The 24325-nt window shown below is 41.5% G+C and overlaps 2 protein-coding genes across 8 annotated transcripts in view; one reads left to right on the forward strand and one right to left on the reverse strand.

Annotated features, from left to right (window-relative positions):
• fgd4a (FYVE, RhoGEF and PH domain containing 4a) overlaps window positions 1–10142 on the forward strand; it is a 60385-nt gene extending 50243 nt beyond the window's left edge. For all 7 annotated transcript variants that reach the window (XM_058387639.1, XM_058387641.1, XM_058387640.1 and 4 more), the window contains 8 exons: window positions 31–177; window positions 756–928; window positions 1566–1596; window positions 1681–1761; window positions 1844–1969; window positions 2083–2229; window positions 3966–4106; window positions 6213–10142. In XM_058387639.1, coding sequence (XP_058243622.1) covers window positions 31–177; window positions 756–928; window positions 1566–1596; window positions 1681–1761; window positions 1844–1969; window positions 2083–2229; window positions 3966–4106; window positions 6213–6470 — 1104 coding nt within the window. In that variant the 3' untranslated portion in view covers window positions 6471–10142. The remainder of the gene's footprint in view (window positions 1–30; window positions 178–755; window positions 929–1565; window positions 1597–1680; window positions 1762–1843; window positions 1970–2082; window positions 2230–3965; window positions 4107–6212) is intronic.
• A 1469-nt stretch (window positions 10143–11611) lies between these two features.
• The window catches only part of nup205 (nucleoporin 205), an 18412-nt gene continuing 5698 nt past the window's right edge, over window positions 11612–24325 (reverse strand). Inside the window, exons 7-42 of the mRNA XM_058388208.1 lie at window positions 24271–24325; window positions 23627–23802; window positions 23405–23521; window positions 23169–23306; window positions 22930–23080; window positions 21939–22147; window positions 21418–21600; window positions 21242–21292; window positions 20644–20853; window positions 20313–20550; window positions 19984–20173; window positions 19318–19438; window positions 19088–19169; window positions 18802–18966; window positions 18568–18692; window positions 18364–18478; window positions 18131–18280; window positions 17510–17581; window positions 17264–17421; window positions 17095–17175; window positions 16703–16894; window positions 16407–16614; window positions 16206–16304; window positions 15969–16114; window positions 15427–15618; window positions 15209–15330; window positions 14521–14659; window positions 14305–14431; window positions 14147–14220; window positions 13546–13677; window positions 13360–13465; window positions 13096–13256; window positions 12543–12672; window positions 12348–12452; window positions 12091–12146; window positions 11612–12001 (exon numbers count right to left, since the gene is read on the reverse strand). The exon at window positions 24271–24325 is cut by the window's right edge and continues 110 nt beyond it. Coding sequence (XP_058244191.1) covers window positions 11849–12001; window positions 12091–12146; window positions 12348–12452; window positions 12543–12672; window positions 13096–13256; window positions 13360–13465; window positions 13546–13677; window positions 14147–14220; window positions 14305–14431; window positions 14521–14659; window positions 15209–15330; window positions 15427–15618; window positions 15969–16114; window positions 16206–16304; window positions 16407–16614; window positions 16703–16894; window positions 17095–17175; window positions 17264–17421; window positions 17510–17581; window positions 18131–18280; window positions 18364–18478; window positions 18568–18692; window positions 18802–18966; window positions 19088–19169; window positions 19318–19438; window positions 19984–20173; window positions 20313–20550; window positions 20644–20853; window positions 21242–21292; window positions 21418–21600; window positions 21939–22147; window positions 22930–23080; window positions 23169–23306; window positions 23405–23521; window positions 23627–23802; window positions 24271–24325 — 4929 coding nt within the window. The 3' untranslated portion in view covers window positions 11612–11848. The remainder of the gene's footprint in view (window positions 12002–12090; window positions 12147–12347; window positions 12453–12542; window positions 12673–13095; window positions 13257–13359; window positions 13466–13545; window positions 13678–14146; window positions 14221–14304; window positions 14432–14520; window positions 14660–15208; window positions 15331–15426; window positions 15619–15968; window positions 16115–16205; window positions 16305–16406; window positions 16615–16702; window positions 16895–17094; window positions 17176–17263; window positions 17422–17509; window positions 17582–18130; window positions 18281–18363; window positions 18479–18567; window positions 18693–18801; window positions 18967–19087; window positions 19170–19317; window positions 19439–19983; window positions 20174–20312; window positions 20551–20643; window positions 20854–21241; window positions 21293–21417; window positions 21601–21938; window positions 22148–22929; window positions 23081–23168; window positions 23307–23404; window positions 23522–23626; window positions 23803–24270) is intronic.

Here is a 24325-nt window from a genome sequence, read left to right on the forward strand (position 1 = left end):
AGCTCTCATGCGTCATGTCTTTCCTCACAGGAGAATCTGAAGAAACTGCTGGAGATTTATGAGATGCTGGGAGAGGAAGAGGACATTGTGAATGCCTCCAACGAGTTCATAAAGGAGGGCCATATCCTCAAACTGGCGGCCAGGAACACTTCAGCTATGGATCGATACCTCTTCCTGGTGAGGAACTCTAGCTGCTAGTGCTGTTTACAGTAATGCACAGAATTTATACTCAAACCATAATTAAAGCAGGATAATTTTATACTGCTCTTAAATTTACACTGTTGCTGTATGTATATGCATACATACATATACAGATAGATAGATAGATAGATAGATAGATAGATAGATAGATAGATAGATAGATAGATAGATAGATAGATAGATAGATAGATAGATAGATAGATAGATAGATGTTTTATTAAAGCTGCTTTTAGGATATTCGCCCTCTCTGGTAGAATAATGTTACTACAAACCACTAGAGGAAAAATGTTTCACAATGTGGGTTGTCTGGGTTGTCATTTGTGGATTAAACTAGGTGAGCGTGCACATGTTCAGAGATTAGGTCGATCTATATTATGTAGTCTGCCTAAAAAGTAGCATCACTAGTGGTGTTCTGGTAGACTATTCAGTAGACTGTATGTGGTCTGGGATGCAGCTCAGGTTTTGGAAGAAAATGTCTCTCCTCTGATTGGCTGTCGGCTCTGTCAGCTTTTTGTGCAAAGTTAAACTATCGAATCTCTTTTCTCTGTCTCCAGTTCAACAACATGCTGCTCTACTGCGTTCCCAAGTTCAGCCTGGTGGGCCAGAAGTTTACGGTGCGTACACGGATCGGCATCGATGGGATGAAGGTGGCAGAGACGTATAATGAGGATTATCCTCATACATTCCAGGTGTCTGGGAAGGAGCGTACACTCGAGCTGCAGGCAAGGTACATGTTCAGTCATATGCAGAGACAGTGCAGCTAAACTTTATTATCCTGCAGCACAATAGATAGAAATGTTTCTAGTTCTAGCTAATTTGCTACCCCTGTCCTTTATGGCCTCTATAAAGCAGATGGTGGCAAACTTTTTTAAAAAGGTTAGGACTTGAGAAAAGGAGGCCATATACAATATAGATCAAAATAAATTAGTGATATTTAAGGGCTTTTGAGTGTCGAATCTTGATGATGCCATCCAGAGACATCTGTGGTCAAGAGAGCTGGACAAGCTGTCATGGAGAAATGAGAGGGATGTCTAATGTACTACTAATGTATTAATCACAGCATCTCAAGAAAATAATGAGCATCTGCGACTTTATGTATGCAGAAGTGGGAGAACAGCAATTTACCCTCTGTGTGTTACACAATTCCCTGACGTTGCGTTAGCAGGAGTTAGAAAAGACGCGGTCAGCTGATTTCATGTGCCTCAGAGGAAGAACGTGATGGCGTTTGCCCCTTCCTAGCTGTCATGTGATGGGCAGAGATAACTGATTGGCCAGTTACAACAGGAAAAAAAATACTGTGTTATTTTTAAATGTTGTGCTTTTGAACTCATCCCAATCAACTGCTGTTTGTTTCCTCACTCCAGCTCTGAACAAGATAAAGAAGACTGGATAAAGGTAAAAGTGTGACTGAGCTCAGTACTTTAACTTGCACTGTTTTCATTTATCATTCCTCTGACAGCAGTGTTGTGTGACTTTTAGGCATTCCAAGAAACGATAGAAATCTTTCTCCAGAAGAATGAGACCTTTAAAATGGCTGCTAAAGAAGTAGAGGAAGTGTCGGTGAGTATCACTGATTCGGCCAGACTTGGACCGGTTCACACACTGCTTGATGCTGAGTGCGATGTCTGCGTCTTCCTGTCAGATAACGGACCTGGGAAAACGAGCTCCGCGGTGGATTCGAGACAACGAGGTGACCATGTGTATGAAGTGTAGGGAACCTTTCAACGCTCTCACACGCAGGAGGCATCACTGTCGAGCTTGTGGTTATGTAAGTAACACAAGACGGAAGCTTTGCTTCTCGTATAGCCTCATTTATTATAACTTAGCAGGAAGTGACATGCTGAAGATTTCTGATGATTTATTTATTTATTTTTTTTCCAGGTGGTATGCTGGAAGTGCTCAGACAATAAGGCTCCTCTGGAGTATGATGGCAATAAGATGAATAAAGTGTGTCGAGACTGTTATTCCATTTTAAAAGGCCATACAGACAGCGAGGAGAAGGAGGGCAAGAAGAAAGGCATTCTGGAGGTGAGGGGATTAAACTAAAGGCCTTAAACTGCCCAGAATGACATCTTAGCAAGTGCTGATTTATTGAATCAAATTTATTTATGATTTAAATGAATAAATGCTTAAATGAGTAAAATCTGTCTAGAATCAGACTTGATACTCTTGGATATTTGGTTTATTGTAATTTTATAATCGTAAACAGGAGATAAACTCGCTAACATGCCAGTGGGTTGCATTAAAGCAGCAGTTTTTTCAGCGCTCCTCTGCTGCATAAGATCTGATTACGAGTGCACTACATTCAGTTCATTATGATTTCATTTCGTACAGCACTTTTTACAATAGTCGTCATTATAAAGAAGCTGGATGTGAGCTTAGATCCCTAATGAGCAAGCTTGAGGTGACAGTGTTGAGGAAAACATCAAGAGACAAGTGAAAGAAAGCTAGAGAGGAACCAGACTCGAAAAGAAACCCGTGGTCTTCTGGGTTACACCCATTAGAAATCGTTATGCTTCTGCAGCAGTATAACAGTGTGAAGGGATTTTCAGTATAAGCATCACAGTCTTTATGATTACAGCAGCAGTTCTTGTTTATCTAGGTGAGATTACCTACTGGATGAGACTTAAGGATGAGATTTGGGAATAAATTGTTTTTACTTTCATGTAAGTTACCTTTTAAGCAAAAGGAGTGAGAGAGCTCTGTTAGAACTGGGAATGGGGCTTGTTTGCAGGTTAGAAAAATGCAAACAAGCTTAAAACAAAGCAATTCACTGAGGCAGCTTTCACAAATGCATGGGGACGCAATCATGAAACCCCTGAAGTACTGGGAGAACATGTAAACTCCATACACACACAGGGCAGAGGTAGGAATCGAACCCATTAAACGTGGAGGTGTGAAGAAAACGTGCTATATTATTTGAGCTTCAATTCAATTCATTATTAAAAGCGCTATACAAGTAAAATTGTGTCAAAGCTGCTTTACAGAACATAAGAAACAAAAAACATAGCGCAAAAAGTCCTAGATGTTGGACAAAATCATCCCTAGTGAACACGACAGAGGCAACTGTGGCAAGGAAAATCTCTATTAGATGGTAAGAGGAAGAAACCTTGAGAGGATCCAGACTCAAATGGGAACCTCATCCTCATTTGGGTGACACCTGAGAGTGTGATTATAAATTATTCTAAACACCAGAGAGTGTGATATGAACAATGTGCTTTCTACAGTCATGTACAGTCAGTTGTGTGATGCAGATACAGCATATGTAGAATGTTAGTGTGTGTGTTAATTAGGAGGTTGTTGTCATCCTCAAAGTCCACACAGGATGCTTTAGAATGCTTTTTAGAAACTAGGCTTGATAAATGTTTTATTTTTGTAAGTAACCGTTTTATGATGACTTACATAATCGATGTAGACGCAATTAAGCTGTAGTCTTATGCAGCATGATGATCTGCATCAGTCAGGGTTACAGTGTGTGAGCTACTGCTTTGTTCCCTCATCTGAGGTGTTTGCTACTGTGTGTGGTGTGTGTGTGTGTGTGTGTGTGTGTGTGTGTGTGTGTGTGTACTCTCACTGAAAGCCACAACCGTTTTTAGTGTTCTGCTTTCCCCCCGTTTTGGTTTCTGTTTAAGGCTGGTCTGTCTTCCACGGGAAGTGTGTGTGTCTCATCTCTCCTAAGATAATTGTGTTCAACCAACTCTTTCTTTCTATCTCTCTTTCTCTCTCTCTCTCTCTCTCTCTCTCTCTCTCTCTTTTCACGTCAGATCGAAGCAGCACAGTTCTCGGGCAGCAGTATAATGTGTGGCTTCCTGCAGTACTGTGAGAAGAATAAACCCTGGCAGAAAGTCTGGTGTGTTATTCCTCAGAAGGAGGCTTTAGTGCTCTATCTGTACGGAGCGCCACAGGTGAGTGAAACATGGCAGCCGTTTGTTACTTTACAAAACAAGCTACTTTACATAAACAAGCTTGACTGTTGGACGCTTCCTGACACGACAGATCGGTCACAAGTTGTGAGGGAAATTTGTCTCGTGACTCATGGTTTAGGAAGCGCTTCTGCTTTTGGTTAATGCGGTAAATAAGGATTTCATTTAAAGTGTTTATTTTAGTTTAGTGTGTATCACATCAGTGCAACTGTAACTAATATTTTGAACACAGTGTTTTATTAAAGCCACTTGCTATCATTTGTAATGATGTAGTCATTTATTCCACTCTGCTGTTAAATGCCCAGTTTTGATTGGTCCAAAGTGTTGATTAATTTTCAGTATTTTCTGTAGCAGTAGATGCAATGGCTATATTACTGCCTTGCTGTAATTCACTATAATTTCTATAGTTAACAGTTTAAACAGGGGATTGTAGTTGGGCATTCTGCATTAAAGGATGTTTAAAAATGCATCATTTAACATTTGTAAGTCAGAGGGAACTGTGCCTTGAAGTTTTGTGACACGAGACGTCAGGTGTAGGATGGAGCGCTTTTCAGTTTCTCACTGACATTTCTTTTTTTTATTATTATTATTTTATTAACTTCTCGAGGGAACAACGGTTTCTAGGTCTTATAACACAAGTGAAAACAGGAACTAAGTTCTGTAGACTTTCCCTAGCATTAAGCACTACTGTGTGAGAAGAATAAAACCTTTTAGGATATAGTGTTACTGAAAAATGATCAACTTCAGGCTGGTAACAGTAGCTCTGATTCACGGCATGTATTGTTTCTCTCGAAGAGCATGCACCATTGCACCATGCACCATTGTGTTTTAGCAGTGGTGGGCTGTCAGGGCCAGTAAGGCCTTCTCTGCTGGCCTAAACAGCAGTGATCTGAATCACTGACTTGCATTTTAATATATTTAATATATTTTTCCATGAATGTGTATTAAATTATTTCCAATAGTCTATTCTCTACATTTCATAGCTTGTCTCTTGGTTGCTCCGATTCCAGTAGTGTATATTTATGATCAGAGTATTTATCCAATCATATTTCAGCCAGTGGCAGACATCATGTGTTGCCAGGGTGAAAGAAATCTGCCTTAAGGCCTTCAGAATCAATAGTGCAGGCGCCTGTAGCTTAAAATAAGTGGCAAAGAAATTGTTCCATTAACCAATCAGATTTCGAGTTGGTGTCACTCTGGCCGTCTAGCAGGCATACGATTACGTCAGCAATTTCCCGTCCTTTGATTGGATAATTGGAGTAGTCAGAGGCAGCGAACCGCACAAACTAAATAAAATATATATATTTTAACTCACAGTGGCTGACAGAGGAGAAGAAATCGATTTGGTCGCAGACATCCTTACAAATGCATTTTCAAGGCGGACTGTAATAAAATGGACTATTCCTTGTGAGGTGTGAGATACTGTAGCCTCATTTCTTTTTTACTTTGCTATTTAACAGTTGATTAGTATCTTTTGCCGTGGCATCATAATGATGGTATAGAGGTGGATTAATTCAGGAAGGACACTTGGTGTGAAATGCATGGCCCGCCACCGTCAGAACCCTTGTGCTTTATTGCCGAGTATGCTCACACATACAAGGATTTTTTTTTTTTGGTGCTGGAGAATACATAGACATAAATTATAATATAGAAAAATATAGAAGTACAGATATAAGCAGGGTGGAAATATAACTAGGGTACTCATGTACAGGAGGCATACACATGCACAAAATGTGTATATATGATCCAATTTAACAATGATCTATGTACGTAGGATCTGATTTAACAAACCAGAGAACAATCTGAGGAGAAATTAACAATATATTTGCATCACCCCCATTTTCTTTTAAATGAAGGAAGGTAATGATACCTATTTTTTAGTTTATTTAAGACAAAAACAATGCAGCAAAAGGAACAGAAAATAGTTTAAAAAGAACGTGATTGTAAAGAAGGAACTATGACATCTGGCTCAGTTATAACAGATGAAGAAAAAGAAGAAACGTTTTTTAGACGGACGTCAAAGTTCTCCTACACAACTGTATAGTCATATGTACTGTTCATAATCATCTCTTTCATGTCTCTACGCAGGACGTGAAGGCTCAGTCCACCATCCCGCTGCTGGGTTACATGGTAGACGACGTGTCGCGATCCACCGATCCTCCAGCCAGTTTCCGTCTGTCCCAGTCCAATTCCGTCTACAGTTTTGCCGCCGAGAGCGAGGAACTGAAGCAGCGCTGGCTCAAAGTGATCCGAGTGTGTGTGACGGGTGAAGTGCCCACGAGCTCGCCACCTCCAGAGACACAACCCACGGAGAGAAGCCGGGAGCCAAGCACAGAGAGCCTCTAAGAGGAGAACGAGAGCACGCTGTCAGTGCCAAAGACACACAGAGAAGAGAGAGAGAGAGGACAAGGCTGTCAATCACTCACATGCAGCATATAACACGATGCCGAGCGCTTTCACGGCCACGCTGGATTTGATTTTTGGGAAAAAAAAAAAAAACGATGAGGCTGACCCTCTAAAGCTGCAGCAGTCCAAAGAGATGGCGCACACAAGTGCTTTGAAACTAAACTGGTGCTCTAGGATGCTTGGTAAAATGATATGAATACAAATACACTCATTTCCACACATCATGCTCTCAGTATAGCTCTGCAGTACACTTCAGTACAGGCAGAGCCGTTCCTCTAGTGCGGTATAATTAGAATTATCTACGCATCGTGTGTGTGTGTGTGTGTGTGTATATATGATAGCATTCAGTCTGTATGTATGGATATGCCCTCACTGTCTCTTTTATAAAGATGTGAAGTGAATCCAGGCCTCTCCGATGCTGAAGACAAGTCTGAGTTTAAATTCAGGCTGCCTCAGTACCCTAGGAAGATGATTATCGTTCTTCCTAGGATCTTTTTGTTTTCCTTTTCCCTTCATACGGACCGCATTTAGTCGCAATAAACACGGCTCACGTCTGCACACCCGGAGAGCCGTGACGCCGCATTCACTAACCAGCATCTCCAACCTCATTCCATCCCAGCACATCGGCTCAAACGTGTCCCGTACAGACTGCAAGGGGACACGGCAATACCACAGTATAGTGTTACATAAGCTGGGAAAATCCCTCCTTTATATTAGACTGTCTACTGAATGGTCTCAAATGATAATTTTACCCAAGCTGGTGCATGTGTTGCCTTTTAAAAAAAAATAATCAATTAAAGGAATACTCCAGTGTTTATCAACCTAATATCGAAAGCATCCGTAGCATATCAGTTATCCTAAATGAGAATGTAGACACTTTATATTATACAGAGAAAAGAGAAGAACATTTTACTCTAGATTATTTTGTTCGAATTAAAGTTTAAGGGCAGTTGTTGAACACTATTATGTACGTGCCAAAAAACCTGGCGCGCACACACACGATGATGAAATCTGTTCCCTCCAAGTTACTCAACTGGGTATTGTGTTTCCTAAGTGCGTCATGTCAAAATCCACCTTGTATTCTGTTCAGATATCTTCCTGGGTCTTAAAACTAGGCTATTTTAAGAGCCCTTATCAGTTCTTTTCACAGCTTTAATCCTGTACAGTATACACCATGAGACACAGGTGCAGCGTTGGCTTGAATTTCTAATATGAAAGGCAATTTTCTAGTATTCATGGCCCTGATTCTAATCATATGCTACTTTTGGTGCTCCTCTAAAAAACATTCTTCAGGCTGCACCAGCAGTCTTTCAGTGACGTTTTAAGGCCCTAACTTGAATATCAGACCTCAAAATGTTAAATAGTTCCCTTTAAAAGTGTAGCTTTATGTGCTTCATGGAAATCTGTTGCAGCTTAAACAGTTACAGACCACACTAACAACTGCCCTTAGACCTTCAACACATTTCCCCAAAAAACATCCAGTTCTCTAACGGTCTTGAACGTCTCAATCTCACGTGCACTTCATGCAGGCTTAAAACAAAAAGTATTCCTTATACACTGAAGTATTCCTTTAAAAATGTTTAGCATTCATAAGCACAGATCATTTCTTCATTCCTTTCTTTCTTTTTCCTCTGTTGGCTGTTCTTGCGTCTGCTCTGCTCTATTGAGCCGGCCAGTAGGACGTGTGTGTGTGTATGTGTTTGTGTTTGTGTGTGTGTGTGTCTTTTAACGCTACTGATCAGTGTCTTAAATAAGACTTCCTGTACAATCAAGGACAAATAGACCCACGAGCTGGGAGAGACATGTAAATGTTTTATGAAATACTGTAATTAGTTTTATTATTTAAGAGTAATTTATAATTGACCTGCATGATTTCAACAACAACAAAAAAGAAAGTAGCACAACAAATGGTCCCCCCCCCCCTTCATTTCTATTGTCCAGTTACCAAACGCTTGGTATGCAGAATCCCATCATAAAACTTGTCCTGTTTTCCCTTCCGGTCAGTCTGATATTATTGACAGCTGTTCAGTGTTTTATAAACAGTGTATTGTATCTAGGACATTCCCGTTTCTGCACAGAGGTCACTGCATACACAGTGTAATGGTCATGTTTTAGGTCTGTAGAGCTCACACATGAAGCACAGTAGATTATCAGTGTAACCAGGCACGCTTTACACATCTGTAGCTGAGACTTCACTGTGTTGTGTTCTGGCAGTCTGGTTTGAGCTGAATATCCATTGATCTCGTCTCGTATTTTTACAAAAAAGGTTGACAAGATTAATGTGATTAGGAAATTTTGAATATGAAAACCTGAGAAAATGCACAAGAAATATCAGAGAATCGAACAAAAGCTTTATACTGAATATTAAGTTGGAATTAGCAACTCGATAAGATAAACACTGAATGAATGAATGAATGAATGAATGAATGGTTAGAAAGATTCCCAGCATCAATTTGAACCCCCAAGATGAGTGACTCTGAACGTATAAACAAATGAATGGATGATCTGAATATAATAAAAGTTATAAATAAGGTCATACGTGCACCTGCTGTTCCTTTCTGAAAGTAGGCCACTGGTTTAATCTCCTTTTTTTTCCCTGTCAGCATTAGTTAGAAACACACATGAGATTTGTGTGGACACCTAGTTTTTATACATCTGTATTTATTTCCTTCTCTACATCTGAAATGCACTTTACCACCTTCTATAAAGTGTACATTGTAAAAAGATTAAATAAATCAATCAATCAAATCAAATCAAGAGGATTATTAACTGGGTGTATTGTACAGGTTGTAATTTTGGTTTTTTCGGTCAACTTTGATGAGGTGTATGTTACTCCTATTTCCTCTTATTAGAGGAAACGGTTTCTCTGACTTGGTTTACACCTAAACTCACCTTCACAACAGGAGAGAGGAGACATTGACCCTGGTCTAGGATGGGCTGCAGATCAACTCTGTCCAACTGTACGGGAGAAATGCAATGCCAGATATATCTCCTGAGAAATTCATTGTTTCCCCCCCGAGATCTCTCGTTCCGGCTCAGAGGGGGGAAATGAAATATAATACAATATGCTGTCTATTCTGTTTCTTCCTAAATGTACATAGAGTGTATTAGATCATTTCAATTTAGGCTTTTTAGGTTTTTACCTAGAAATCAGTCCAAATACATCCTCTTTGTTCTAGACGGCAAAGAGAAAGGAAAGCTGGAATGGAAATTAACTGTGGCTGGATCTTTAATAATAATAAAATTATTAAAGAATCTATTTCTATGTGGAAATGGTCATTTTTCATAACCTTTAAGTGGTATCTCTAACTGAGACCCAAATGTCCACCCAGTATCACTCAACAAGACACTCTGGCTGAACTTGTTCATTAACCCCCCCCCTCCGAAAGTATTGGAACGGCGAGGTCTTCTTTTTTTATTTTCTGTACTTATTATTATTTTTGTTTTGCTATATACAGTTTTTATTTAAAGGATGCAGAGCAATGACTACATACATTTACCAGTTGCCAGTAATTATAACACCAATGATGTCTGTACTGAATGTGTTTAAGACCCGTGAGTTTTTAGTTTTATTCGACTGCAGAGTTGAAATAAAAATAATTAAACATTCTAGTCACAGTCCTCATATTTTCACAGATGTAACTATAACAGATGTTTGTCAATTTAACAGTGTAGAAATGATGACAATAAGGATGAGGTATGCAGTTTTTAATAATGTGTCACTTTCCAACTTCGTCGATGTTCAGACAGTAGAAAAATGCATTTTGGTGTCAAAACTGACCTGAAAGAATTTGTCCTCAGTTATGCATTATTGTTAACCACCTGGACACTGCTTTTTCACCTTTCTTTCTGCTCCAAGCTTGAATAATGGCCATTTAAAATATTATGAATGAAAATTTGTTTCAAGCTAGAAAAACAAGTAGTATGCTGGATGTTGAAATGTGTGTCCATTTCAGCCTGCACTTAAAAATTTTGTAAATGGTGTAAATCTCAGACTGATGGACTTTGTTATCAGTGTGTTTTTGGGGCTTTGTCTTGCTGCATGATGAAGTTTAATTAGATCCAATTACACCAGATGCATTTCTCTGTACCTGGCAGACAGAATGCTTCTGTAGACTTCATCCCGAGTTCATTCTGTCTCTATCATGAGTTACAGCTTCAGTAAATATTAGTGAGCCTGGTCCAGAGACCGGCATGCAAACCCAAGCCCTGCACAAGACAATAGGTCTAAGTCTGATAAGTTTTGAATCATAAGCAGATCCTTTATTCCTGCACATTTTGAGCTTTCCATCACTTTGGTAAAGGCTCTAGAACGTCTGTAATTCAATTCAATTAATTTGTTTAACGCTTTAGAATAGACATTGTCTCAAAGCAACTTTATAGAAGTATAGAAACGGAGAGAAAGAAAATTATAAAGTTACTATTTTATCCCTAATGCACAAGCCTGAGGCAATGGTTATGAGGAAAAATTCCCTGAGATGATCTAAAGAAGAAACCTTAAGAGGAACCAGGCTCAGAAGGGAACCTCATCCTCATCTGGGTGACACTGGACAGTCAATAATGTAACTGTTATTAAATGTCCTTTCTGCAACAGCAACAAAGAGCTCTTGAGGAACTAATAGGTCAGTGGAGTTCATTATTATTATTATTCAACTTAACACCGATTCCTTGCTGTCGCAAGCTGACTGATGCAACAGCAGTTCAGTGACAGTGTGATAGTCTCCAAGTGGATCTATCCACAGCAGTCCCCTAGGTCACAGGCTGTCCATGCAGATCTATCCCCAGCAGAAGTGACCACCACCAAGTGACTTCAGACTCCAAACCAGGGGTAGAGCGTCTGGATGGATCATGCAGATCCGAAAAGAAGTGATCACACTAGAAACTTGGAACACTGGGAGCTCAGGAGTGAGTACATCATCTACTTCTTTGCAAATCTGACTGCTTTTTTGTGTTATGACCTCTATGTTTAAATACCAAAAATTCATCTTATTCAATTTTATAAAACAGGCCTTGCTGTTCTAATACTTGTAGCGGAAATTGTATAAGAAATCAGATCCATGAAACTACAAACAAACAAAGGCTTAGATATTTTGTCATTTTATTCAATAAGAAAACAGTAATAGCCAAAGATATGGTCAAAAACATGGAAAAATCCCAAGAGAGCATTTCATAAACAAAGCAGAAACATGGTATACAAGTCAGATTTAAATTACAGCACAGCAAGTATCATGTTTATGTTACTTTTTCTCTGAGAGCTGGTGTGTATAGTTTTTGCAGTGGTACACACACCGCTGACACTGTGCACTGAAAGGGTGTGTCTAGCTCCTGGCGTGGCGCACCAGGCCACGGATCCTGCGTGTCAGAGCCTGGATGAAGGTGTGGCGCGAGTGGCTTTTGCTGTAGAGCCCTTCAACCTCCAACAGCTTCCTCTGTAACTGCTCAGTAAAGCTGTTTGCCACGTCGCTCTGCAACTGCATGCACACACACACAGCTGTTAGTACAAATTCTAATCTATACAACATGCACACCATAACTGAGGGACTGGTGAAGGGGTTTGTACCTGCTCCAGATCCTGCTGGCTGACCCTGGACAGGCCCAGACCTGCAGCACCTCCATCTACACTCAGGAAAAAAAGAGAAATATAATTATTCCAGGATGTGATGATTGGAAAATGAATACCTGCATCCACACCATCCCTGTGTGGATAAAATTGGACACCCCTGATCTCCACAAATCAGTAAAGAATTATGTCTAGCTTAGTGCAGGGTTTTAAAATGTGTGTAGTGTTTCAGCTGTAGGTAGAAAGTGCAGCTTCACCTCTGTATCCTGGCAGCAGGGAGTCTTTGGGGTCACTGGGTGCACAGTAGAGAAGGTAGTACTCCAGGTGGCGCCAGATCACGAACAGGCACGTCTCAATGATGTCTTAAAAACATACGGTCAAGAAAAACACTGGCCTAATAATATGATTCATACTACTGTAACATTATACATTAGAAGGTCAGTGAAGGATACATGAGCAGAGCGCCAGCAGCTTGGCACGGTTGTTGACGAGCTGAACAAGACGCCGTTTGGCCAGTACGCTCCTTTGCACTGATGGGATCTTCTCCACTCCACCTGAACCTGACACCAGGCCCTGGCACAACTACACACAGATAGACAAAATACTTTAAATAATGGTTTCATTATTGGTTGCATGCACAGGACTTTGTGGTTGTTTCATCCTCCTGTCAGCTACACCGATCAAGCATAACATTATGAACTCTAGACGACCGGATCAGAGCATCTCCAAAACTGCAGCTCTGGTGGGGTGTTCCCAGTCTGCACTGGTCAGTATCTATCATAAGTGGTCAAAGGAAGGAACAGTCTTTGTATAATGCTGCTTAAATGATTATTTTACTTTTTAATTATTTTACTAATTTATTTTTAAGTAAACTCTGGTTAATAATTCATTTTAGTGCTCTGAATTTAATGATGTTTAAAGGCCATTATTAAGAATTCTATGGCCTTTGACATTTAAGCAGTCAAAATTTCTGGCCCATATACAGCAGGTTAGTTTGTAGTCTACCTCTTTGAGCTCTTCTGGGGCAAGTTGTTCGAGCCTCTCCAGCTTGCTTAGGCTCTGTCTGTGGCTGTCGTGGAATCTAAAGAAGTCTGTGGTGCTGTTCTTCAGCAGGAGCAGGACCAGGCCCAGGCTGGGGACTCGAGACACAGACGGCACTGCCACATCTGAGCCACAAAGAGGAACGACGCACACGGGATGGGTTTAATGAAAGACTGCTAAAGTAGACGTGTGTACCTTGTCGTGTATGAATTTAGAGAGACAGCTGACCTGTTGGCTCACTGGCGGAAGGGCTGAAGAGGCAGACAGTAAACTGAGCCTCAGCTGAGCTTTGCAGGAGCAGCGTCTGACAGTACTCCATTATGTTAGCACAGATCTGATAAAACAGAGGCACAGTGAGACAGAAGGAAGGCGTATGGGAATTTACATGTTAGTTGATTTTCTGTGGCCTCATACCTGCTGCATGGCAAGTTCCATCTCCTCTCTTTTGTCTGCAGGGTCGCCAGGGGCAACGCTCTCCTCCATCTGCTTCAGATAGCGGGCACGGTCAGTGCCAGCCAGACGCACCAGCAGGGACAAGCATTGGCGCTGAGAGAGAAAAAAACAGCCATTAAAACAGTAGTGAGAAGTAACAAATACCCTTGGATAGGAAACAATATTAAAAAAGCCCTGCTTGGTGCTGAGTTTATCTAAACTCTATACCACAGCTTTGCATGCCTCAGACCCACGCAAATAGAAAGCGAACGCAGGCTTTGAACAAGCAGAACTTGAAGCCAACAATGTCCACTTCAAAATCTCCACCACCACCAAGGTAAAACATCACCAAACATAGGAAGGAAGCTATTGAAAAAAAAAAAAAAAATGCTAGTCCAAAATCTTTTCAGGTCATCTGATTAGACTTACTGGCTCACCGTCGTCTGATTACTTAATAATGATCTTGCTGCTGCACCACTGCGTTATGACTAACTGAGCTGTTATGTGATGAAATGTACACATTGATTTGTATTTGCTAAAAATGTATGCACAGACGTGAGTCAAGGGCTTTTTAAATCTGTACCTGGAATCTACCAATGTGTCCCTGGAACTCCAGCATGGCTGTGCTGTTGACATCCTGCCCCAAATCCAGGGTCCCTGACATTAACACATGGTATTAGTTCACACTGTGCATATATGGACATTAACAATAGTGATGCATTTTTAGGGGGTGATCAGTACCTGGGAGGGCAGTTTTACTGATGATGCCTGTTAGCAGAGACAGCTTCTGTAATGACCCCATGCTCACATCCTGACTATGCAGGATCGACTGAATGGTGTCAGAGTACACAATCAGCCACTGGAGCACCTTGACACACACAAAAACACACACACACCCTTTACACACACCAGCCAGTGCTGATCATAGCCATAGTTGTGCATGAGTGAGAACTGTACCTGCGCTGCCCCCTGCTGGTGATGTGTAGTGGTAGAGGTGAGGATGACCTGCAGGAGTCGGAGTGTAGGCAACAGGATCTGTCTGTATCGCTCCAGAGGACTAGGGATGAACCCTGAAGAGTCTCTCTGTCCAAAAACTCTATACAGAGAAAGAGAGACGATTGGGAAAGCTACAGGCGCTGACAGACAGGAATACGCTCAGAAATACATGAAGATTTACTCAGCGGATGGTTAATTTAAAGAATAGAAATACAATTTATAAACAATAACAAACAAAAAAGCAGTGAAAGATTTCTATATTAGCATATTTTCTGTATAAAATAATCAGGATGACCCTACATTCTCCATACAAGGAGGAAATTAACCCTGTGCGATAAGAAATTATCTTTTTCCAGATAGCCTTTAACAAAAGAAGGATGTTTGGAAATGATTCTCACGGGTGGACCAGGAAGCTGGGCTGTGATGGACAAGGCAAGCACATGACACAGTTGACAAAGAGGTCCGTTTACAAAGAAATTACAATTACGTAGCAGACGAATTGGAAAAAAAGACATGTTTAATTTCCTAGACCTTTGGGACACCTTGTAGTTATGAGTGCTCTGTATGCTGCATCGGGGATTTATAAAGAAAGACAGGAAGCAATATGTAAACTGCATCTCCAGTGCTGCCACCTGATCCCCCTTCTAACCTGAGCGAGTCGTTCTCAGGCAGCATATGGAAAACCTGGCACTCGACCAGCTGAGCAACCAGGCCACAGCACAGCAGCTCCACAGCTCCCTGTGCTGTCTTAGCCACGCGGGTCAGCAGCGCCTGCATTTACACACATGCATGAAGCATTAGAAAACACAACACGGTAACATGCCACATGACCAAAAAAAAAAAAAAGCAGCAGGGTTGATGTCTCACCATCTTGGACTCGTAGATGTATAAAGGCTTGAGAAGAGGTGGTTGGGGTACCAGCAGAGTTTGCAGTGCAGCATCATCCTGCCTCAGGCTCTCCACCAGGACACGCAGGTAGCCACTGTTACACAGGTAGACCAGCCACTGGCTCTGTCTGTCTATAGACAACACCCTGTCCAGCACAGCCAGAGCCAACATCTGAGATGGCCAAAAAGCATTGCATCATTAATATTACACACGTAAATACTTAAAGAATAGGAGATTTAGGAAAGCACTAACATCAGATCATTATCAAAACATATATTTAATATAATAAATAAAATAATTACCACCCATACTTAACAACTTAAAATAAACTCTATAAAATAAAGTGTTTATTTTCCATAAAGAGCAAATATCTGACAGTTATGTCAAAGATTTAATCTATAAATGAATCTGAATTTAGTTTCTATAGTAGAATAATAAAATTCTGCTTATTTTGAATAAATGTCCGCAATATCAATTCTTAAGGAGTTGAATTAAAAGGAGAGTCGTGTTTTTGGTCCTACCCTGCCTATTTCATGTCCATCACAGGCATCTCTGCACACAACCTCCATCAGAGCAGTGCCGTAGCTCTCTATGATGGCTAGGTTCTCTCTCTGCAGCTTAGAGAAACCATCCTCTGGTGCGGTTAGCCGCTCCCACATTGACGCTCCTGCAAAAGATACAAATGTCAAATCACCTTCTTTTCCCAGTTTGAGACAGGGCAGCAGAATGGAGTTTAACAGTTATGTCCAGTGGTCTACCTGTTTGCAATGTGTCTGGCTCCTCAGGTTTCTGTGCGATCTGCAGGTAATAGAGCAGCGAGCCATACAGGTGAGCACGCAGACGCTGGAATCCTCCACCTGGAATAACATATATAAAACAACTTCAGCCCATTATTCCATAGATTACGATTAAGCAATTTCAATCAATAATAGAAGTAGTTCTAAAAGCCGTTTACACACCTGTGCACAGGATAAAGTCCAGCAGCTTCCTCAGAATAAGGTGAAGGGCTGAGTTAGCAATAGAGGCGAACCCTGATGAAGATCCGCCCTCCAGTCCGACGCCTTGCTGCTGCTCAGACAGCACCGATTGGCTGAGGTGAGCCGTCAAGGTGAACACTGCCCCAGCAACGATTGGCATCAATTCGACAGCAGCATCCTCTGATAAAACCTGAAAAGAAGTTCAGATGTAATATTAATAATACATAATCCCATCACACTTATATTGGAATATAAAGGTCAGTACAAGGGTGCAGTACTTTGTCGTGCAAGTCGAGGAGCAGGTCTCGGATGATGAGTTGTCTCTGATCAGCTGGGATGAGCTCAGCAGGGCATGCGGTGAGGATGGTCTCAACGAGACTCCTCCAGCTCTGCAGAGCATGGCGCTTGGCGCTCAGGCTGCGTCGTACACGGTTCCTCTCCACTACATTCTGCAGGATTGAGTTCACCTCCTGCCACAGACACAGAGTGTTCTGTCACGGGGATCTGCTGGAGCCTATCCCAGCACACACTGGGCGAAAGGCATGGGTACACCCTGGACAGGTCGCCAGTCCATCACAGGGCCACACATATAGACAGACTAATGTGATGCTAAAAGTAAGTAAAATGTGCTAAAGAAATGAACAGCAGCAGCAATATAAGAAACACTAACCTCCATCAGCAGTGGCCGTTGCCCAATAGCAGCCATTCCCTGTAGAGCGTTAATTTCTGCAACCAAGACTCTGTGCAGCAACTGATGCAAAGAAAAGCAAAATAATTCAAATCTAAGAGGAAGCGCATAGGAGTAGTACACACGCTATGTGCACTGTGTAAACACAAACCTTGACGTTGCACACGGTGTGTCCTTGCTCGTTGACATGTTCGCAATTGGAGATCACCTGCTCGATCTGAGCACGCTCAAAAAAGTCCAGCTGCAGCTGCTCAGGCACCTCCTGACTGAAATTTATAGCGTCCAATACACTCAGCAGCTTCCTGCGCACTAAAACACAAGATTATAGAAGTGTTATTTCCACTTAAATACACAGGTCTTCTTTCCGGGGTCGATGTAAGCTGAGGTTTTAACCCACCTTTAGAGACGGTGTCAAAATGCAAGAAGCCACTAACAGATCTGCTCTCGTCCTCCATACCCATCTCTCCATCTGCAATAAGCGAAGAGAATCACATTGGAAAACATCAGTGAGATCTTCACACAATTACTATATCCAATGATGGCATGGTGTTTTAGAAGAAAACCTATATTAGCACCATATACAGATAGGTAATTTGATTTTCTTTGTATATCCCAGCTTGTTAGGAAGTGCCCCTGGGCTTTGCTCAAGGGCAGCAGCAGCATTGGGGCTAGTGTTGTAGTTAGTGCTGTTTTCATCCATGTTTCCTATACTGCACTAAAGTCCTGCTGCGTTCAAAGCCAGTAACCAAGTACACTACTATTACATAATAGTAGTAGCTATTTAACAAAAAATAAATACGTATGTTCCTTGGGCATGTCTTTTCCTGTCGGCTACCTCTTTAATGAAAAGGTTAGAAAAAATTTAGCCAACTCCTTCAGCCTGTCACACTCATCTGAGTCAAAGTTCACAGATAGGGTCAAACAAATCATCTACAACTTCTTAGCTCAATGCTTTATACAAATCTACTGTATTTTCACTGAGGACACATGGAGCTCAACTTCTGTGCTGATGTAATACCTGCATGCTGCATGTGTGGCTGGTCATCTAAGAGAAGATTGAGCAGCCTTTGAGTGTGCGAGCGCTGACGGTTCAGTGACGTCACTCTGAGCTCTATAGCTGCAGTCTTCATAAGCCAGGACATCTGGTTAAGTGCAGCAATCTCGTTCCCTGCAACATTATTAGGAACACTGAACCAAGGTACCACTTGATAAAGAAAGAAGTGAGAGTTACAAGTGACTGGAGAAACCAACCTGCTATGACGAAGGGTAAGTGCTTCAGGTGAGAGAACAAGAAGTCCTGACTGGTCCTCAGGTAGCGCATAGTAGGTCCAGAGGTGTCTGAGCACGCACACAGCTGGTAGATGACCTAGAAGACACAGAGCATGTTTACTATAGTAGAATAAGTAATATACACAATGTGCAAGACATTATTTAAGTACATATAAAAGTTGGTACCTGGTAGCAGAGTTCAGCCAAATGTGGGGCTTGCTGGGTAAGCACAGGTCCAGAACGTCTCTCACTGCCTCGCTGCAACAAACTCAGTATTGCATGCAGGCAACTACGCGGACAACCAAGAACCCCTGAAGTAAATCAGGACAAGAAAATCTTCTCATCTTCATAAACTTTACCATATGTAAGACAACAACATATCCGAGATGTATAATGAACTTGTTCTCTGAATAAACTGACCTGGATCCTGTAAATTAGTTGATGAGACAGGTTTCTTGACCTCATAGCCTAACAAATACAGGCCCAAGTTAGGACCGTTCAGCTCCAGAGACGTGATCAGTAGGTTCAGGATGTGGATCTGTGTCTCGTGGCGGATTCTGGCCACACGCTTCTCAGAGTCGGAATCTGATTTACACAACGGATAAAGAAGTGCAGGATCACTTACATTTATATAAACACTCTAAAGCAATGTGATTCGTAGTATATTAACTACACTAAATAATAGCCTTTAATAAGCTAGACCCACCATCTGTCTTTTCCACACCCTCCTGCGCCTCATCATTATCCAGGCACTCCACAAATCCAGCCATCAGCTTCTCACTGACTGCCTGCACGCAACACAGCAAACCAGATTTTAGAGCAGCCTCACAACAGAGGGACTGTATTGTGTTTTCCAACTTAAATTTTATATTCAATAAAACCACCAGATATTGCTACTGAACAGAATTATGAGTGAAAACCGTGCAGTTCTCTCACCTGGTCATGGGTGAAGTCTCCAACTAGTCTGGACTGGATGTTTGGGTAGCGTGCAATATGTCTCAGGATCTTAGCACTCAGAAACGCAGCATCAGGGTTAGAACTGCTGTGGTACAGATACCTGTTTGAAGCAACCGTTAGATTCAGATTAAGCAAAAGATTTAAAACATTCATAGAATTTGGCATTTCATGACCACATGAATACTTCCACTGTAAACTGTATATCGTCTATTCTTAATATTTGACACGGTATAACTAGACCCTTAATGCTTTTGGGCATCCACTCAAAAAGATAAGTGTGTTGCACTTATCACCTTAATTATACAGATAGTGATTTTACATGCAGTGATTTTACTTAGCATATTTTCAGGCCGTAAATTAATTCCTGGATACACCACTGCTGTACGGAGAAACTCTTTCCTTTACATATCTGAGTTTGTTAAGAAGCTGTGAGCACAGCTATTATATGGTTCCCCAGGAGCAGAGAGAAAGATAAGGGCTTTCCTTATGGGCCCAACAGTAGCAGACAGGCAGTGCAAGGATACTGACTGAGCCTTTGCTAACAAAATATTTATAGTAATATTGTAAGGTATAGATTTTTGATGCTGAAATCTTAAAAATGTTATTTAGCATATGTATATGAGTGTGACAGTAAATAACACACACCTGGCGATGTTAATGATGTGGTCAGCACGTCTGCTTTGGACATTGACACCCTGCAATAACTGCTCTAGTGGAGAAACCAGCAATGAGGCCTGGCTCTCTCTAAGCAGATCCATGAACAGCACCTCCTTCTGCAGGGCCAGATCCAGCAGACTCAAACAGTGCAGCACTGCTGACTCCAACTGCTTCTTACCTACAGCATCAACATCAGCATCATGACCACCATCTTGTCTTCCACACGTTTAACTCAGCAACAACCAAATTAGCAAATACTGCTAAAACCTTTTTTATTTATTTTAGAGAAAATCACTCATTATCAGTGAAATACTAACCAGGAAAGGAAGCGTATGTGTCTAGCTGACAAACTCCTTCTTCCAGAAGGCTAAGGCAGAGGGATAGGGTGGGAGAGTCATTCAGCAGGTGGAACATAATGTTGTGTCCTGGCGGCTTATGAGCTGGAACCTGCTCGCCCTGCAGCTCCACAGTCTCCTGCAGGAAGTCAGACGGCTGAGGCTCGTAGTCCCGTAGCAGCTTGTGAAACACCTCCAACACTGCCTCGGCCACCTCCCACTGGAGACACGGGGAAGTAAGGAATTTATCTTAAGACTCAACAAGATGGAGTGGTGTGCTGCAGTGTGGTGGGTCATGCCCAAAGAGCAATACCTTCTCAGCTGGGCGGCGGTAAGCCCGTGTTGGAAAGGGCAGGAATACGGAGTCTCTCAGGAAGGTGAGGTAGGGCTGGAATCCTGGTGCACGCAGCCCCGCCCCAAGGTTAACAGGAAGTGCACTCTCCACCAAAGTGCTGATCAAATGACAGAAGGCTCGGGTCAGAGGGTACTCCTCACAACTCGACTCGATCTCATTCAGCTCCATCTGCAGAGGAGGACACACAGCTTGTGTCATTTTCTCTATAGTATTCATGACAAGTTCATAAATGTATATATTTATTTTATATACATGTGTGTGCGTGTAAACGCCTGGGAAATATTTCAGCTGATTATAAATATCTATCCATTTAAATATCGATATCATCATAATATGAAGTACATCAATAATTTCTTCTAATGCAATATGTGCCACTGATTTCTAATCAATTTAGAATCATTATAATTACTTTCTGTGGTATGTACAAGCTTCAACTTTTCTAAAACAAGGCACTGTGGTACTTTATACTCCCTAATCAGCTTTGGCTGAATATGCCAGAGGAATGGCCTGCTTAGATACCCTAGATGCATGCAAACAAATCCCAATGTCACCTCACCTCTATGCCTGCAGCTTGTCTTTGTCCAGGGGCTTTTACTGTCTGCAGGATCTGGCACAAACATGACATATTGAGTCACAAACACCAGGATCATCACCATATTGGACAAATTCATCAATTAATGTTCTTTGTATTTTACTACCAAAGTGGCCCATTTAGAGCGTAGGTGCACTTACCTGTGTGTACTCCAGAGACTGCCAGAGGGAGGCAGCAATCTCTGGAGACTTGCTGAAGGCAGCGAGGGCGTGCAGGAGCTGGGCTTTTAATGCTGGCTGCACGCTGCACTGGAGTAAACCCAGCATGACCACCACGGGAGTCCACTGAGGGTGCTCAAACAGAGCTAGACGTGCATTCTCACACTGACACACACACACACAAAAATTGCTTGATCACAAACGTGCCTGTGATTCTCGAGTTCATTTTAAACATGCAAATATATGCAAAACTAACTTCAGAGGATTTCTGCATTAGCAGTTCTATAGTATTAGCAAATATGTTTGCTTGTATAAGCTTGTTTGTAGATTTTGTTGGGGATCAAATTTCCCTACAAGGAATTTTTACCAGCAACTTCTGATAAATGTTGAATTATTCAATACTGTTTTTTGGAGTTACAGATAAAGTACAACATCAAATTAATTAGCTATTAATATAGTAATTATTAGGTCAGTGAAAGTGTGTGTGTGTGTGTAGGTGTTACCCAGGTAGTGATGGTGGTGAGCAGCTGGAGGAACGCAGTCAGGCCCTCCAGCTCTCTCTGAGTGATGCCTCTGATGGGTGGATGGCGATACTGGGTGAAGTCTGCACTGGGAACATCCCGTCTCAGGTTCTCATGATACATCATGAGGGAATGGAACAAGTGCTCCCATGACACTGGGCATCCTGATACACCACCCTGCATTTTCTCTCCTGAAATACACACACTCACATGTTACTTTTGAAATTTTCACACTTTATACACTGACACAGGCTGAAATAAGGGGGTTTTACCCTGCATTCAGACTAGCAAGCAACAGTGATTCATTTTCTATGCAAGCTCATGTCGCCAAGTCTCATCAGCAGAGGGATAAGCAACATTTGAACTGAGATTTCCTCAATTAGATGCAAATTTTCCGTGACCCTTTTCTCTACTCTCATCAGTTCCCACCATTGTTTCATTTCATTTCAATGGTTTTTAAAAGAGAACAAAACCCTGTAGGCAGTTTGATGATAAAATAGATAAGAATGACAAAACAAAACAGTAACATGATGCTTTACATCATTTTTAGATTTATGGTTTACTTTCATTTCTAATAACACTGAAAGTATCTCTGACTACAACGGTTCAGATAAAGGCTTGTGATCTAAAACTGTTGATTATTTTCCTATAAAAGCACACACTAGTTTTTTCCTCTAAGAGCTGTCCTTACCTTAGAGCACTGACTTAAGACAAGCTAGGAGCAACATCAACATTTCTGTCAGACGCTCTTATCCAGAGAGACGTACAGGAGTGCTTTGAAATCTCTAACAATGAATACATTAACACTTGGTTCAATAGGGCACAGACTTAGGATAGGTTTGTAGCATGCTAATGAAAACTGATTGCAATTGAGACCTCAGTATGGCTTGATGAAGTTTCTACAGTAGTTATACTTTATTTAACACCAAGGACACTGAATGTATGTACATTTTGGAGCTGTAGTGATGCTTACCATGCGGAGCTCCATTGGATTTGAGCAAGCTGAAGCAGTAGTGAGAACACTGTGGCCCGTTGGCAAGCCCCTTTAACATGCGCAAGTAAGGGATATACAATGTGCCAGGCAGCAGGTCCCCCATCTGACGTACAAACTTGGAGAGAACCACCTGTGTAACGCACACATTCTAGTAAATGAATGAATGAATGAATAAACAAACAAACAAACAAACAAACAAACAAAAAGGACACACACACCTGTTTATGAGGTGGCCTCTGTAGGGCCATGCCTATAAAGGATCCTGTAAGTGACGTGTGCTGCAAGGATTCTGATGGACACCAGAACTCCACACCTAGCTCCAACCCAAACGAGTCCTTACTGTAGAACTCACCAATCTGGCAAATTCACAAACACAGACTTTTATTAAGGCAAGACAGCACAGTGCAAACATCGAACATGACAAACAGCATAAACATAAAACCAGCCATCATACCAGTATCATGAGGTGCTCCAGGTCTTTCCTCAAAGATGATGGAGGCTCGCTGCCCATCTGCATTGCCATGTGGATCAGTCGAGCATCTTCATCAGCACGGTTACGCAACTGCTTCACCTGAACACAGCCATTTTACACCGTAGCTCTATTTATACACGCTCTATGGAAGTGACATTAACACATTCACACCGAAGACGCAAAATCTTTCATTCCTGTGCATACCTTCATGGGCATGAGAGCTAGGAAATCAGTGATAAGGGCATGAAGTCGGCGAGTGTAGAACTCTTCCTGGCAGATGCCTTCACTTGCCAGAACGCCCTCGGTCAGAAAGAGGAAGACTCCTCCCAAGACTGACTGATCAGCCAGTGCTTCATCTGCCTCAGTGAACTCTACAAGTGCTGAGGAGGTAACAGTAGCAACTCCTTGATTTGGATTGTGATACAAATATCATCATAATTGAACTCAAATTATATCAAAACCTTTACATCCCAAAATTTTCTAACAACACTGAATGAAAATAGTATGCAAATGTACTTTTATTAAAAATTTAAATTGACGATTTGAATAAAAATGAAGAAAAGTTACAGAGATATAGATCTTAAAGGCATATTTTTCTTGTTTTTTAAATGGCAACAAAACAAACTTGGGATTTTAACAATAAATGATATCTTTATGGCAGGTGGTAATGAGAACTTTGGGTACTTAATTACAAAGAGTACTTAAATATTAAGTGGCTTAAAATCCACATTGCTGTACATGCTACATAAGCAGACATGCTTAAAATGACATCTCCCCTGGTCTAGCATCCTCTGCTTATTATGTCCGTTTTAATGACTCAGTAATGTGATGGAAATGTGTTTACATACCAGCACCCTGAGGAAGCTGTGACAGCGCTCGGAGTGAGAGTGCCCACGCCAGCCT

The sequence above is a fragment of the Hemibagrus wyckioides genome, linkage group LG04, assembly GCF_019097595.1.
Source record: "Hemibagrus wyckioides isolate EC202008001 linkage group LG04, SWU_Hwy_1.0, whole genome shotgun sequence".
Lineage (NCBI taxonomy): Eukaryota > Metazoa > Chordata > Actinopteri > Siluriformes > Bagridae > Hemibagrus > Hemibagrus wyckioides.